General features: G+C 47.2%; 1 protein-coding gene and 1 long non-coding RNA gene across 3 annotated transcripts in view; one reads left to right on the top strand and one right to left on the bottom strand.

Annotated features, from left to right (window-relative positions):
• Positions 1-7,627, bottom strand: part of JARID2 (jumonji and AT-rich interaction domain containing 2) — a 310,435-nt gene extending 302,808 nt beyond the window's left edge. Inside the window, exon 1 of the mRNA XM_059724397.1 lies at positions 6,800-7,627. Coding sequence (XP_059580380.1) covers positions 6,800-6,844 — 45 coding nt within the window. The 5' untranslated portion in view covers positions 6,845-7,627. The remainder of the gene's footprint in view (positions 1-6,799) is intronic.
• A 1,184-nt stretch (positions 7,628-8,811) lies between these two features.
• On the top strand, positions 8,812-11,743 carry LOC109285924 (uncharacterized). Of its 2 annotated transcripts, XR_009460863.1 has the most exons (3): positions 8,812-9,189; positions 9,558-9,631; positions 10,970-11,743. It is a non-coding gene; the product is annotated as an uncharacterized LOC109285924 (long non-coding RNA). The 2 variants fall into 2 exon arrangements; XR_002093819.2 differs by having other exon boundaries at positions 8,812-9,631.
• The last annotated feature ends 1,887 nt before the right edge of the window (positions 11,744-13,630 follow it).

Genomic DNA, 13,630 nt, shown 5'->3' with positions numbered 1-13,630 from the left:
CAATACCAGAAAAGAAAGAATGAAACCAGAGTAATTGAAAGAGGAAGACATTTTCAAGCAAAATAGTTTAAAACTGTTTGCACTAAAACGTTCCGTAGAAAAAACTGTTCTCATGAAAGGCCGAAATAAACCTGCCCTGCCAAGGACAGTCAAGAAAGCTTCCAGTCTTTTCATCCACCAGAAAAACAAGAAGATAATACCAATATCCAGAGTGATAACAAACCAGCAAGATGAAGGAGACCGTGAAATATCTCATGTTTTCTGTATACCTCAGTTTAAACATGGCATACTCCTCAGAAAAATGGACCTGTATTTAACAGCAAGCACATGGCAGGTTCTAGTGACAAATTCCCATCGCTGTTGCTTACTTTAATAAATCCCATTTATATTTTATATTGTCTTAAAATTTCTAGTGTTGTGTGCTGTAAAACTTAGGTGGTAAAAGTGACTAGCTGAATAAAAGATGAGAAGAAAGTTTGGGCAGCCAAACAGAGACATTTAGGGCTACTAACTCATAGGAGGACATGGGAGACAGGAGACATTTGGCGTCACTGAAATCTGCATTAGATTTTGAAGTTGAGATTAACAGAAGTAGTTAAATATATCAGAGGTAATATTTTAGGGTCTCTATATACTCAGGCAGACAGTGCATAATTTTACATTTGGAAGGTCATCTTCACAACCAAAAAGTCTAGAAAAACTTAGTTTTAAATGCAAAAATTGGTTTCTGCTGCAATGAATAGATTGTCCTGGACATTCCACATCTGCCAGTGGTTTGTTTTTGTTTTTTCCCTAGCGTCTAAACAGACCGAACCAAAATGTTGCCTAGGAATATAAATACTGAAAAAACAATATTCCCTATAACTTTCAAATTTATTAACATGTAGAAATGTTTCAAATTTTGAGTTTTAAACCAACAGTTCCCTTTGCTTCAAAGCATGACATCAAGAGAAATCTGCCTAATGTAGCACTCCCACAACTAAGTCTCCACACCTGTATGAGCCACAGCATGTCTTCTTTCAAAGGAACAAGTTGCATAAATTCTTAAGTGCAGCCTTAAAGCTGAAAGAAATACCAAGGTGAACAATTACATTAGAAGAGGTTTACAACAGAGGCAGTGGGGCTGCAACCCTTTAGAGAAAGAAGTCTGAAGGGGGAAATCTGAATCAATGTGAAGTACTTCTTTTAGGGCTGATGCTATTTATGTACCGCAGCAAGGTATTGAAATCCATAGAACAGAGAACAGGAGTAGAAGCCAGGAACACTGAAGATTAGTTCTGCCATTGATATGTTTTGCTTTTGGCAAGTAATTTAGACCACTGTGTTTCACAAAACAATAAAATATATAAGATGCTCCCCCGCATCTCATCATAAGATCAGTTAATCTTTGCATTGCACTTTGACAGAGTATTAAAATAGAAGTCCACTCTTCCGGGGGGGGGGGGGGGGGGAGAAGTGGATAAGGCACTGTACATTTAACACTAACTTAGTAGGCTCGTCAAGCCTCACTATTAGGCAGTAAAAAGTACCCAAAGAACACTAAAAAATTATGAACCATTTGTAATGGTCTTGTTTCATTACTGTTAATTCCGGAAGGTGTTTTATATAGACCTTTTGCTTCTGGTCCATTAGGATTGATAAAGTAAGAGTCCACTAGACTCCTCCGTATGAGTTCTTCCAGACATAATGGAAAGCAACAGGAAAAGTACATCTTGATGTCATCTCTCATTCAAGTACACTGCCACTTCATTAGTTTCATGAGTTATACACAAGCTTGTAGACAACTGTTATACAATGATGAGCCCTAAGAGACCTGTCAGGACCCCAGACTCAGCCACGTGCACGAAAGAATGAAGAGGTTACAAAACTTGACAAGTGCGTTATTTTGCCAAAAAAGGTGCTGGAGCAGGCCTATCCCTCAGAACTTGAAAGGCTCCAAAACAAAGAGAGGCTCCAGCAGAGAAACCAGAATAACTACAGCCCTGTGTAAACAAACAGTAATAACCAAGGGCTCTACACAGGAACCACTAATCAACATAATCCCACCAGCCTGGCACACAGATGAGACACAGCACTGGTAAAACAGTTGAAGGAGCTTCCTCTGCATCCCTAAAGGCCATAGGGATGAAAATCACCCTTATTTGTGAGAGTCGTCCTCCAATACTCACCCAAGAAGAGCAACTATTCAAGACCAAATATGGTGCCAAAAATTCAGAAGACGGTGTTGCTCTCTCCAACTTCACACCGAACAAGTCCAGGTCCTCTTTTAGATGGGAGACTACTCAGAGGTCCTACTCATTTAACAAATATTACAAAACTCATAGCAGTTGGATGAAAGACTGCCATACTCCTCTCCTTGCCAAAATCCCACACCAAGGGGAAATTACGAAAACAGAAAGTGGAGTTTCAGTGGGTTCTGGTGCACAACTCCACTCAAATTCCCTAGTGCTACTGTGCGTTATTATGCAGATACTGGGATCCAAACTAGAGAAAAGGCTACATTTTAAGGATGAGCAAAGCAATTTCCTTTCTACTGATCTCATAATGATACGGAAGATTTTATAACATTTTATTGTATTTCTATGAAGGTAAAGCTCTTTCAGATCCTGGCTGGAAGCTGCCAGCATACCAAGCATTATTTATAAACTGCAGCATCTGTTTCTTTTAAGGCACATACAATACACTAATGTTTTTAGGCCCTGCACTCCTGATTTGACAAGTCTAGGCAGTCCTTCAGTGGACTATGTCTTTTTAAGACAAGCAACCACACTTTTACCCCTGCAAGGACAGGAAAACAAATAGCGCAAGGAGGCAGTGGTGTCATTACTACTTAATTATAGTTTGCCATCTGCTACCATGGCAGAACTATACAGGTATTTTACTATAATATCCAAATTTGTTACTTCAGAAACTAAAAACCAGAACTAACGGAGGATTTGCTAGAAGGTATCACAAATACAGGCAGAAAAGTGTGCCTATGAAATTATCCTTAAGACTTCAAAGCCTGTTATTTAAGAACTGTTAATTCCAAGGGCATACTGAATGCAGTCTGGCTTCTCAGCTGATGCCTTCCAAAGCTGTCAGTTTCCTGAGGTTTGAGCCAAAAGGCAATATTTGATATGTAAAGATGTTTGAGAAGGAGGGTGAAGGGAGAAGTGAGAAAGATTTGTATGAGTCAGATCAGACATGGTTCTTTTAAAAATTAAGCAAAAGCATTTAAAAATGCATGAGAAAGACATGCACACTTCCTTGTTCTTGGATTATCATTTCTGATGATAATGTGTTAGAAGTTTAAATGAACTTTTATTACAATTATTCACAAAACAAAAGTCAAGGCTCAAGGAAGTAGCTTTAACATATGGTGTTATAGCCTATTGTTCTCTGGGGCTTTTTTGTTTTTAGGATACATTTTACTTTTTAGCATTCATGAAGGCATGCACTATATTGTGACAGCCTTTGCAGCTGAGTCCTCTGATAGCTGCAGCCTACGCTGCACATTTTTTTTTTTTTTTTTGCTGACTGGACTATTACTTGACCTCTTATTCCTTATTATGCTATGCCATTCACTGGTATAAGAGAATCACATTTCCTTACTTCTAATCTATGCTTTCTGTAAGCATCACATGCAGGCAGTAATATGGTCAATGTATGACACTAGGTGGACCATTGTTCTGTTCCAGTACAGTAACTCCGCAGGAGTCCTTAAATGCCAGCTCTTCCATACAGAGACCTGGAGACCACTTAAGACAGGAAAAATAAATAGATAAATAAATAAATAACTACATTGAGGATACCTTTTCAAAAGACTATGAGCTTTCAGAAGCAAAATTTTCTAGTTCATCTAAACTAGGAAAAACCTCAAAAACAAATTAAAGGTTCACCAGAAGCATCTTGAAACATCCAAGCACTGTAGTATGAAATAAAACCTATTATGCATCTGCAACATGCAAGAGAAGGAAGGAGGTTTGGGTGGGAGGAAAAGGTGAAAAAAAAAGATCAGCTAAAAAGAAAGAGGTGCGGGGGAGGTGCAAGTCTATGCACAGACTACCTTTGCAAAAAAAGAGTGGCGGCAAGAGGCCGAGAACCAGAAAGGCAAGAAGGATGAGAACCAGGAACGATTTCTGAAAGCTGTGGTTGAAATCCGGTGTGCGGGATCCTGCCTGGGGCTGAAGTGCGCATGCAAAAGACTTGTGTGGGTGCACATTTATGCTCGTCAGGGGAAAGAGGCTGCCCAGAATGCTCTGCTGTGACGCTGCAAAACTTCAAAAGGTCAGAGGGAAGGTGTCAGTCACGTCCTATTTGCCAATCAGCCCACCCCAGTACCACCGCTACACGCAAGGACGCATCTACCCACTCACTCTCTGCCGCCTTAAGGTGCTAAGTGACATCCCACGCAGGGGGAAGAGAAAAATGACTAACCCTTCCTTCTTAAAGGGCAAATGACTGCCATCAGAGGGAAGCAGTGCCTCCTACCTAAAGAGGTAGGATGCTCTCCTTCAGGCCGGGGAGCTGCATGATGCCACCCCCTCCAAGGGAGGGCAGAGGAAGGGGATGCGAGCTCAGTACCTGCTCCACCTGCTCACCTGGGCAGTGAGGCCAGTGCCAGAGCTGCATTCCCCGCCCCCGCTCCCCGGCACACGCGGCCCGCCTCACGTTTGACGTCACGCGGGGGGGGTGTGGAACTAGAACCTTGAGACGACGAAGATTCCACAGAGCCCAGGCCCTTCCCTTTGTGACGTCACAAGCACAACAAGCCCCTGGCCCCGGCTGGGCTGAATGGCCGGGAACCCAGGGGCTCGCGCTGACACGCCGCTTAACCTGTTGCTGCAGAGGACGCCGGGGAAGCGCGCCGGGCCGGCCCACGCCGCTGCCTGCACCAGCACCAGCCGCCACCGCCGCCGCAGCAGCCATGGTTGCGTCGATTCATGCTACTCGCTGCATCAGTGCACCAACCCCCCCTCCCCTCCCCTCCGAGAAACCTGGCAGGAGCCTCCCCCCCTCCCCAACACAGAGCCCTTCCCCTCCAGCCACTCCACGAAGTTCAACTCGGGAACACAAGGAGACATTGTCTCCCCACTCCTGCTTGCAGGGGCATCTCGTACCTGCGGAGCTGACAGTAGTTTTACTAAATCTCTAAGGGGCAGCGGCCAGACTGAGGCTGCATTGTTCACCAGCCCGGAGCTGGGGGGGCTTTTAAATAATAATAATAATAATAATAATAATAATAATGATGATAATAAAAAATCCTAGGGGAGGGGGGTATGTTCATTTGTCATGACCAGCGCCGATCGTACCCCCCCCTCCCGCACCCCCTTCTGCTTTGTCTCCCAGAAACGTGCCCGTCTGGTGGGGGAAAGTCTTAAGGCAACACGCGCCGTTCCCGTCTGGATTGCAAGACTTTAAACTAGTCGGCTTCAGCCTCCCAATTCCTCTGCAATGCGGATGTATTTTAATTCAGAAATTCGGGGGGAAAAGCAGCTTGGAGGGGGGAAGGGGGGGGCTGTCCATTTCACCTCGCTCTCCTCTGCCTTCAGCTTTGCAAGAGTCAACCCCCGAGAGAAGCAGGCGGCGGAAGCCAGCGGCAGGTTTTAGGAAATCTATTTCTAGAAGGGAGAGAAAGTGTCCCGAAGGTCACCCCCCCTCCTTTTAGAAACATCCCCCGGGGGGCGAAGTCACCACCAACCAAAATATCTTTATTAAAAAAAAAAAGTTGTAGTTTAAAGTGTTATATTCACTATACCCCAAAGCAAGTCTCCCCCCTCCCCCAAACAAAATGAAACCTTTCATTTTAAACATACAGCTGGAAAAAAAAAAAAAGAGAGAAATCATTCTGCGATCGCCTGCCTATTTGGATACCCCCCCCCCCTCAGTTTTCTCCCCAAAACTCCCCCATGCCAATCAAAACGGAGCTGGAGCACGCACAAAAAATCCAACTACCTCTGCACATTTATACGTTTAAAGGATTAGACAATTACAAGGGATTGGTTAAGCGGTTGAATTAAAAACAAAAAGAAGCAGGAAGAGAGACACACACAATGCTGTGCAGCCTGGACTGGACCGTATTCTTCTAAAATTTCAAGGCATCGCCATCATTTTTCTTTTTTAAAGCTATTTCCCCATTATTCAAGTCAATCCCAACGCACGCATTCCCTGTAACACGATCCCCGGCCGGCTCGGGTTCTGCTGCCGGCCGGAGGAGCGAGGGATCACATCCGTGAGATGTGATGTGGTCGTGCAAGAAACGAGCTCGCCATAACCAGACACTGGATCCTAACTTAAAGGGCTTCCCACAACCCCGGCAGGAATAGCCCCTTACTCCTCCATGCAAAAGGCTTTTTTTTTTTCTCTCTCTCTCTCTTTTTTGCCTGCAAAGTGCAATCTGCAGAAAGCTGCTGGAAAACGCAGTTTGTAGTTACACGACGGCAGCAGCATCCCCCCCCCACCCCCCTCTCCCTCCCTCCCTCCCTCCCCCCCCCCCTCCCTGCCTTTCACCTAAAACTAGATTATGATTGTGTCATTTGAGGTCAATACATTTATTCACTCGAGATATCGCTCTACCCATCTGCACCGGGCAGGACAAGGCTTTGCAATTAAAAATAAAGAGAGGCCCTGAAACTGCCCAGCACCTTGGGGGATAAATAAATATATTAAATACATACACAAACAAATAAATCAATCCATCAGCATTAGCAGACATCTGTTTCAAAGCCTGGTGGCTGCAAGGATGAGCCCGAAACTTGACATTCACTGCCATTTCCGAAACCTGGGACTCAAACGAGAGATTGTTACGGCCACTTACGTATTTCTTTTGAATGATATTCCTCTTGGGTCTTTCTTTGCTCATTCTGGTATCCAAATGCTGATGGCAAAAGGGGACGATTGCTTCATGAATTAAAGCCGCGACAAGGTGTTAAAAATAAAAAATAATAATAATAATATAATAACAATAATAATTAAAAAAAAACCACCGACAAAAAAAAATCCTGGGTGGGTGCTGTTGGCTGGTAGTGGTCTCTTGTAATCCGACTTTCTTCGCCTCACAATGCGATTCTCCTAGCAATAAATCCGAGAGGTGGCGGTGGGGAAAGGAAGGGGGAAAATAATAATAATAATAATTATAATAATAATAATAATAATAATAATAAAAGAGAGAGGCGAATGCAAAGCAAAGCACCCCCAAAATAATCACTTGAGTGAAACATTCATCATGGAGAGAGGCTCCCCCTGAAGAGACGCGCGGGGGGAGGGAGAAAAGAGCACCCCGACGCCCTTGAGATCCCCCTTTTGGGGAAGGGGGTTTCCTCTCTCTCCTCTGCCAAAGCCGCCTCGGCAGCGATCTGCGGGTCCGTAGTGTCTGAGCTGTAGTTACATCTTGGGCCAGGGAAGGGACGGCCGGGAGGAAATAAATAAAGGAGGCTGGAAGTCAACACTCGCGCTGCTGCTGCGGCTGCAGCAGGGGAAGAAGCAGCGCAGACAACTCCGGCGGCGGCGGCTGCTGCTGCACGCACCGATTGTGTGTGTGTGTTGTGTGTGCGTCCGTGCCCGCCCGTGTGCGTGTGTGTGTGTGTGCGCGCGCCCGCCGCTCCCCCCGCGCCAATGCGAACCGAGCCGCCCTCCAGCAGCAACTTTAAATGGACCTGATCTTTTTTTACAAGCCCCCTTTAGGGCTCACCGCGCAACTCCTGCCCTCCCCGCCAGCCGCAAAGGCTAGCGACGCCGCTCCCCCACTCCCTTCTCAGCGGGGGAATTTAGCCACGGTGCCTAAGCGCGCCGCACGCTCGTCCACCCCCCGTCGCCCCCTTCACCGCAGCTCCTCTGCTAGAGCCCTTTAGGCCCAACCCCTCCCCCCCGCTCCGCGCCACACAAGCCCCGCGGCGCCTGGCCTGGCTTGGCAGGCCGGAGAATTGCCCTCGGCCTGTGGGGAAACTTGTAGTTTCCCCCTCGCCACAAAATGGCTACAGCAGAGGGGGGAACTACAACTCCCATCATGCCCCCCGCTCGGCCTTCCTCTCGCCTTCCCCCTCCCCTCCGCTTCTCACCGAACGCTAGGGCGCTGTCCCGCCCCCTCCGGGCGCCACGCGGCTCTCGGATTGGCTGCCGCTGGGGGTTGTCCGCGTGGGATCTCCCCTGCTTCCCCCCTCGCTCCCGCCCTCGGTCCCAGGGCTTGTTGGTGTGGGGGGGAGCTGTGGGACGCTGGACGGGGGGCTCGCGCGGGGGAGGGGCACGCAGTGCATCGGGGGTTTTATGGGGGGTACCACTGCCCTGGGGGAGGTATGCATCGCATCGGGGGTTGTATGGGGGTACCAGTGCGCTGGGGGGGAGGTATGGAATGCATTGGGGGTTGTATAGGAGCACCAGTGCACTGCGGGGAGGCAAGCAGCGCATTGGGGGTTGTATAGTGCACTGGGGGAGGTATGCAGTGTATTGGAGGTATGCAGTGTATGGGGGGCACCAGTGCACTGGGGGGAGGTATGCAGTGAATCAGGGGGTTGTATGGAGAGGAGGCATCTGTACTGTGGGGGGCACACAGTGCATAGGTGCTGTATGGGGGGGGGCACCAGTGTATAGCAGGGGGTAGGCAGTGCAGTTTCTGGGTTAGTAGTGGAGCTAGGGCAGTAGTCTGCCAGGAGGGCAGTTGCCAGAGGTGCTTGTTATGCCTGCTTGTTAGCTGCCCGGAGCAGCTTTTGGTGGGAGGATGTTGATGCAAGGCATTTGGAGGGGAGGCTGGTAGGAGGTGCAGAGGCGGGCACCACCCACACCCTCCACTGCCAGGGGAGGCATGTGCTCCTGGGAGAGGGGGTGGAGGTAAAAATAGGACTTTATTGGGAAGCTACAAAAAGCAAGGGTGGGGGGAGTGGTAAGCAAGAAGGTGCAGAGGGAGACGCAGGATGAATGTGTCTGGCTTAAGTTAGGCAGTTGCAGTCCCGAATTTCATTTATCTAAATTATACTGTGGGCTAAAGGGCCCTCTTGCTTTGGACTAACTAGTTGTTAGGAGCCTGTTCCTTTGCTTCGCTGTCAGTGTCACCTCAGGACAGTGTGCCTGGTTTATATAAAACTTGCTCAATGCGTCTCAAAGGTATTCTAAGGTCACTCCCCTCCCCCGCCCCCCTGTAATGCCTCAAAAGCCCTGCTGCTGCACTGGATTACTCTGAAGAGCTAAAGCTTGCAGACAGCAACAGCGGGACTGGTGGGCTAACGTATCATAATCAACTCTATATATAGCTAGGGAGATTTAAAAAAAAAAAAAAAAGCCCTGCTTTTTTGCTGATGCTAAGGCATGCTGCAAAAGGGAGGATTTGCTCACCATTAGAATCTGAAATGTTTGATTGAGGTAAAATAGTTCCCAGGATTGAAGTAAACACACTCTTTAGTAAATACAGAACATTTACTGTAGCTTATTGGATGGATGTTTTAATCTTTTGAGAGAGAGGTCATTGGCCGTGTTAGTCTGCAGTTTGGCAGAAAGCAGGGTAGAATTGCATCTTAATGCCTAACTAAATAATAATGCAGTACATCTATGATTCAGTGGTTTTCAACCTTTTTTTTCATTTGCAGACCCCTAAAAAATTTCAAATGGAGGTGTGGGCGCCTTTGGAAATTTTGAATGGAGGTGCAGACCGTTTTGTATTGTAAGTGTGGGTATTCACATACTTTTGATTGATTGTAGTCATCTTTTGCAGACCCCTCAGACAGTCTGCAGACCCCCCCAGGGGTCCGTGGACCACAGGTTGAAAACCACTGAGTTAGGTTATAGGGTGCAAATCTATTTTGCTAGAATGTTTTCTATTTTCTATTTTACTAGAATGTTTTCTGTCTTTGTTTATATAAAACAGCTGATTCACAATAACAGCAAGAGTGGGCCCTGATGTCTAAAACCTAAGACACCAAATTTTTAAAGTGAATGTTAGGGAATTCTGAGTCCTTGGAGGGCCCTGGGCAGCTTTTCTAGTTTTGTACTTAAACCACTAGACAGTTTTACCTCTCTGTACAATTGTATAAAAGGATCTAACTAAATAATATCGTTGTAATAGCATGTGCATTTATAACATCTTTGATGCTCTCACCACACTGCCCAAATATTAATTTAGTGTCATATTATTGCTCTGAGGTAATATTATCCCTAACTCAGCAATTTCAGTACAAAGAGGTGATGGGTGACTTTGAGCAAAGTCGTGCAGCAAGGCTGTGGGAGATCCAGGAATAGAACCTCAATCTCCTGACTCCTAGTCTTATGCCTGAACCACAAGACCATCCTTCCTCCCCTAAAGAGATAGAGAACATGATGCTCACGTACTCTAGAAATAGGGCACACGCCACTTTTAAAATATTAAATGAAGGAAATCAAGTTACTTTTTAACATCCTAACTTCAATTTTTTTCAGATTAGCTACTACTTATACTAGAGTTTTCCAAATGTGTCTTTAAAGATTTCAAAACTTTTTAAATGAAGTTTCATTCTCAATTTTGTGCGGTATAAAGCTTGCTTACGTTTTGGAAAGTGACTACCGTTGTATTTCTTTCAGACAAGCTTAGTATAATCAGAATAATGTTTTGAAGTGTCATTTTAAACATCATATAGTATTGAAATACACCAAGGAGAGGGAGACCTGTATTTTCTCCTAACTTGGAAATCTAGGCAGTTACTGGCTGGTTGAATATAATTTATTTTTTTGTAAAAGGCAGAACCAGAACTTTGTTTGAATGTTTTTTCACAATAATTAAAGTAGATGCACAAGTTCTGATTTTTACCTTTTTAATAAAAGTGTGCATTCACAAATACAGGTGCTGCTGTCTCTTTCCTTGAAAAGCTCTGTTGATAACAGAGGAATTAGATCCTCACAGGTAATGAGCCAGTAGTAGCAACTCAACAGTTTGATTTTTCTGTCTTTTTAATGTTTGTTTAGCACAGATGCCTAGGAGATATTTGAGAGCAAATACCTTACTATTTTATATTTTTTCTTTCTGGAGAAAAAGGCTGGACATTCCTCTGCTTCAGAAAGTGAAGCCACTACCCTGCCATTCATTGACTATTGGGATTCTACAACTGGATTGTTGAGAGACAGCTAGGACCCACTGTAGAATATGCAAAACTTGGTGAGAGATTTGGTGGCTTGCCTCTTCAGTTAAGGGCTTTAAATCCATGTCTCTTCATCCTCTGAGGAGCACTCCAGGAAGACAAGGGAGTACAGCGGAAACTAGCATCCTGATACTTTCTTAAAAACTGTTGTGCTTACTTATTAAAATACTTACCTGGCTTCTTTGCAAAACAAGAGCATAGATCCACGCAGGCTCAGTATGTCATGACCTTCCAACAGCTGCTGTACATGAGTAAGAACCTACTACTGCTACTACCTCACAGAGATTCACTTCCAGCTCGGATGGCAGAGTTCTGTGCTACCACTCCTGAAGATCAATTCCTTTATCTCTGTTTATGACCTACTCTATATAAATTAACATTTCCCATTCTTGCCCTTACCCCATGTTTCAGCCCCTCAGTACTGGGCTGAATAAATACTTAAGGTAGATTGATTTGCAAAATGATTAATTAAAAACTGAAACTGTGATTATGTAGTCAATATTGTACAATTAATTGCTGCTGACATTACTGACTGGCACTGAATTTGATCTAGAGCTCCCAAAAATGCCTTAACTTGATGGTGAGCTTAGTCTTAGCTGATGTCAGATTATTTTGCATTGGAGATGTTTGAAAGTGATTAAAAGTAACAGTGGTGAGTTCCCTCATTTGTGTAAGTTTTGGATTATAACTGTTCAAAAAGATGATTATTTTCTATCTTCCAGTGAGGTAGATTTACAAAGGTACCTCTACATAGAATTGGATTTTTTTTTTAACAAGTTCTGCATATTCTACTGCAGGGGTAGGCAAAATACGGCCTGCGGGACCCTAAAAAATGTAGAAAATTAATATTTATCTGCCCTTGGTTAGACCAAGGGGCAGTAGGACACGGGAGGGAAGCCGGGCAGGCTCCCACAACAGCAGGGCCCGCCCGGCCCTGCCCCCCCAGCTGGAAGCCCCAACAGGGTCTTCTGGCCTGGGACCACATGGCTGCACCGCGTCGGAAACTCAGGTGAGGGGTTGGGGAAGGCAGGGGAGGACCTGAGCTGAGCACGGGGAGAAAGTGGCCCCTTGCCCACCACGTGGCCAGTGCCCTGCACTGCAGCTACTTGCAGCCTGCCTGTGGCTGCCTGTGCCTGCTCAGGACAGCCCTGCGTGGGCTGCGAGTGGCTGCAGCTGGGAGCACCAGCCAAGGGGTGGGTGAGGGACTGCTTTTCCCCAGGCTCTTTCCCAGCACGGAGGAAAGCAGCCCTTCCCCTGCCCTGTGGCTGGCACTCTGGGCTCGCCCGTCGGGGCTGTGCGCGGCGGCAGCAGCTGCAGCCCCCCCACTTGCCGCGTTGGGCAGTCTTTGCTGCTGCTGCCTGCCCGGAGCTCACGCTGTGGTGAGGCTGGCACTGCTGCCTCTAGGCTGCCCAGTGCACAAGGTCTGGGCAGCCAGCAGCAGCAAACACTGCCTGGACCGGCAAGTGGGGGAGCTGCAGTTGCTGCCACCATGTGCAGCCCCGATGGGCAAGTGTGGAGCCAGCATGGGGCCCAGGCTGGCAGTGGGGACAGGTTTCAAGCTGGTGCTGAGTGGCATTGCAGCTACTCGCAGCCCACGGTGGGTTGCATTTGCCTGCTCAGGACAGCCCTGTGTGGGCTGCGAGCGGCTGCAGCAGGGAGTGCCGGCCATGAGGCAGGTGAGGGGCCACTTTTCCCTGTGCTCAGCACCTGCCAGGGGAAAAGGGGGTCAGGGCTGCTCGCTGCCCCCTGCCTGTACCGCAGGGCTGGGGATCACTGGGAGTGAGCAGGTGCAGGAGCCAGCAGGAGCATGGGGCCCGCACGGGTGTCCTGGGGCCAGTGCTGGTGGGGCCCAGAGCTGGGTGGCAGGAGCGCGGGGTCCCAGCCGCAGGGGCTCTATGGAGCCGGGCCAGCTCCCCCCTCCCTGCTGGTGCAGCCCAGCCTGCCTCCACAGACCTCTGCCAGCCTGTGCCCTGCTTTGGGCCCCATCAGTGCTGGCCCTGGGACATTGGTCCCAAAACATTGGAACATTGGTCCCAAGATCGTGACCAGGGGTGGGGCCTCTGTCAAGGGGTGGGGCTACCCCTGCAGCCCTCAACAGCCTGCCAATACTGGGTAAGCGGCCCTCTGCTCGAAATAATTGCCCGCCCCTGTTCTACCGTGAGGCTTGACTGTTTCTTACTGTCCTGGTTGCAGAATCCAATTTGTCAGTGATTGACAGGGCACAGGTTCCACTTCGAAACAGATAACCTTTTAAGTGGCACTGCTCCCCAGAAAGAAAGATACAAAAGGAGAATACCTTCTTTAAGCTGTTTGGACTCCTGTGCACCCTAGCTCATAAAAAGACAAAGAGCCAAATATCTGTGATAAGCAATCAAAATCTTAATTCTTTGCGGAAAAGATAAATTCTCCATCAGAGACAGGAGCCCAAGACGGGTAAGTGCGAAATGAGGTAATTGCTCCGTGGGAGCCATTGTGGGAGATGGTACTTTTAGTCTTAGTCAAACTCCCCTCTACTTTCTGCAGAATGTGACCAAGTCAAAATGGGGATTTTT

This window comes from Alligator mississippiensis, chromosome 3 (genome assembly GCF_030867095.1).
Source record: "Alligator mississippiensis isolate rAllMis1 chromosome 3, rAllMis1, whole genome shotgun sequence".
Taxonomy (NCBI): Eukaryota; Metazoa; Chordata; order Crocodylia; family Alligatoridae; genus Alligator; species Alligator mississippiensis.
Note: the sequence above shows the minus strand (reverse complement) of the source record. Positions and strands in the feature narration are given on the sequence as shown.